This window comes from Camellia sinensis, chromosome 11 (assembly GCF_055761805.1).
Source record: "Camellia sinensis isolate YWXY chromosome 11, ASM5576180v1, whole genome shotgun sequence".
Lineage (NCBI taxonomy): Eukaryota > Viridiplantae > Streptophyta > Magnoliopsida > Ericales > Theaceae > Camellia > Camellia sinensis.
The window spans coordinates 61916458-61918798 of NC_138971.1; the positions used below are offsets into that span (position 1 = coordinate 61916458).

Genomic DNA, 2341 nt, shown 5'->3' on the forward strand with positions numbered 1-2341 from the left:
CTACAAAACGGGGCCAACATCATCGAACAAACATAGTTATGGACAACATCATTTTGCCATCTTCATTTACTGGTAGTCCTAGACATATGTTTGAAATCTTTCAAGATTCAATGGCTATTACGCGATACAACCAACACCCAAATATTTCTCTTACCATGACTACAAATCCTAGTTGGCCAGAAATTACTTCAACATTATTATCACATCAAAAACCTATTGATCGTCCTGATTTAATTGCCCGTGTTTTTGAGTTGAAGAGAAAATGTTTGATAAAGGAGATAGAAACCAATAAAGTGTTTGGAAATAAAGTTACACATGTTTTAACAATTGAATTTCAAAAATGGGGCCTCCCCCATATGCATGCACTTTTATTTCTTAACGGTCCAGACAAAATTCGGACATGTGCTCAAGTAGACAAATTGGTCTGTGCAGAATTTCCAGACCCAAAAGATGATCCTATGCTTTTTGAAACTGTCAAATGTTGTATGGTACATAGACCATGTGGTGCTTGAAATCCGCATGCACCATGTATGGAAAATGGTAGATGCAGTAAGAGATACCCTCGAGCTTTCACAGAAACAACAACTATAGATCAAGATGGATATCCTATCTACCGTCGTCGCAATAATGGTCAAGTACATACTGTGAGGGGGCAAGAAGTTGATAACAGGGATGCCGTACCATACAATGCATATCTTTCTAAACTTTTCAACTGTCATATAAATGTGGAAGTTTGCGCCAGAATGAGATGTGTCAAGTATATACATAAGTACATTTACAAGGGTTATAATCGTACAACGATGGTGTTGGGATCGATAAATGAGATTCAACAATATCTCGATGCAAGGTATATTGGACCTCCAGAAGCTGCTTGGCGAATATTTGGTCATCCTTTGCATGCAGAGATACCAACAATTGTACGATTGACACTTCATTTACCTGGAATGCATCGCGTTGTTTTTAACCCAGAAGAGTCATTAGAAACAATTCAATCTAGAGCTGGTCAACAAATGTCAACTCTTACTGGCTTCTTTGCATATTGTGCTGCCAGTGCAGATGAATGTCCATTCACTTATCAAGAATTTCCACAGCATTTTATATGGCTCAAGTCAGAAAAGAGATGGAAATCAAGAGAAAGGGGATATGCAATTGGTAGAATGTACTTTGTCAGTCCTAATTATGGTGAAAGATTTTATCTGCGTTCGTTACTAACTGTTGTCAAAGGACCAAAGTCGTTTCGGTCTTTACGCACGGTCGATAATGTTGTGCATGATACATTTAAATTAGCATGTGTTGCAAGGGAGCTTTTAGAAGATAATGAAGAATGGATACAATGCTTGAAAGAGGCTGTAGTTATGAAAACTGGATACCAATTGAGGAGATTGTTTAGCATTATTCTCACCTTGTGTTCTCCACTAAATCCATGTGCATTATGAAATCAATTCTCAACGCATATATGTGATGATCTTGCACATAAGATTCGTACATTGTTTGTCATTTCTAACCCAACTGAGGCTCAAATTGAAGATTATGGTCCCCATCTTTTGAATCAAATGCTTCATGAATCGGGCAAATGTTTAATTGACTTCCTACTCATTCCACAATCTACTGCAAATTGGAGTGCAGTAGTTGGTAATCGATTGATATTCGAACATCAACAACTGCAGAATGAGGCACAATAGGCAGATTCACAAATTACTATTGATTGTCTCAACAATGGACAATGAAATGCTTATAACACAATCACTGCTTCAATTTTTCAAAATAAAGGAACTATTTTCTTTCTTAATGGGGGTACTGGAACAGGGAAAACATTTTTGTACAATACGATTACATTAAAATGTCGCAGCCTTAGGCATATCATTGTTACTGTGGCCTCATCTGGAATTGCATTGTTATTGGTAGAAGGTCGCACTGCACATTCAACATTTTCCATTCTATTAGATGTCTTGGAAAATTCACTTTGTGGGTTTACCAAACAATCATTACAAGCTGAGTTGTTTAGAGAAACAAAACTCATAATTTGGGATGAAGTTCCTATGCAACATAGACATTGTGTTGAGGCGGTTGATCGTGCATTAAGGGATATTCGTGATAGTGAAAAGCCATTTGGGGGTATTACTGTTGTTCTTGGTAGAGACTTTCGAAAAATCTTACCAGTTATACCCAAAAGAATTCGTGAACAAATTGTGAATGCATCATTAAGACACTCTGTTATACGGAAGCATATACATATCTTAACTTTTGATTTGAATATGCGCTTGAATCATGGAGACCATGAAAATGCTATTTTTGCAAATTTATTGATGGATGTAACACTACTTTAACCTTTTTCTTTATT

At 36.7% G+C, this 2341-nt stretch overlaps 1 protein-coding gene across 1 annotated transcript; it reads left to right on the top strand.

Annotated features, from left to right (window-relative positions):
- The first annotated feature begins 530 nt into the window (after window positions 1–530).
- On the top strand, window positions 531–1436 carry LOC145802361 (uncharacterized). Its single transcript, XM_082895066.1, has one exon. It carries the CDS (start codon window positions 531–533, stop codon window positions 1434–1436), a length of 906 nt encoding a protein of 301 aa, XP_082751192.1.
- Window positions 1437–2341: the final 905 nt, after the last annotated feature.

Excerpts from the sequence above, each read along its gene's own strand:
- LOC145802361 (XM_082895066.1), top strand. The coding sequence starts at position 531 with ATGGAAAATGGTAGATGCAGTAAGAGATACCCTCGAGCTTTCACAGAA.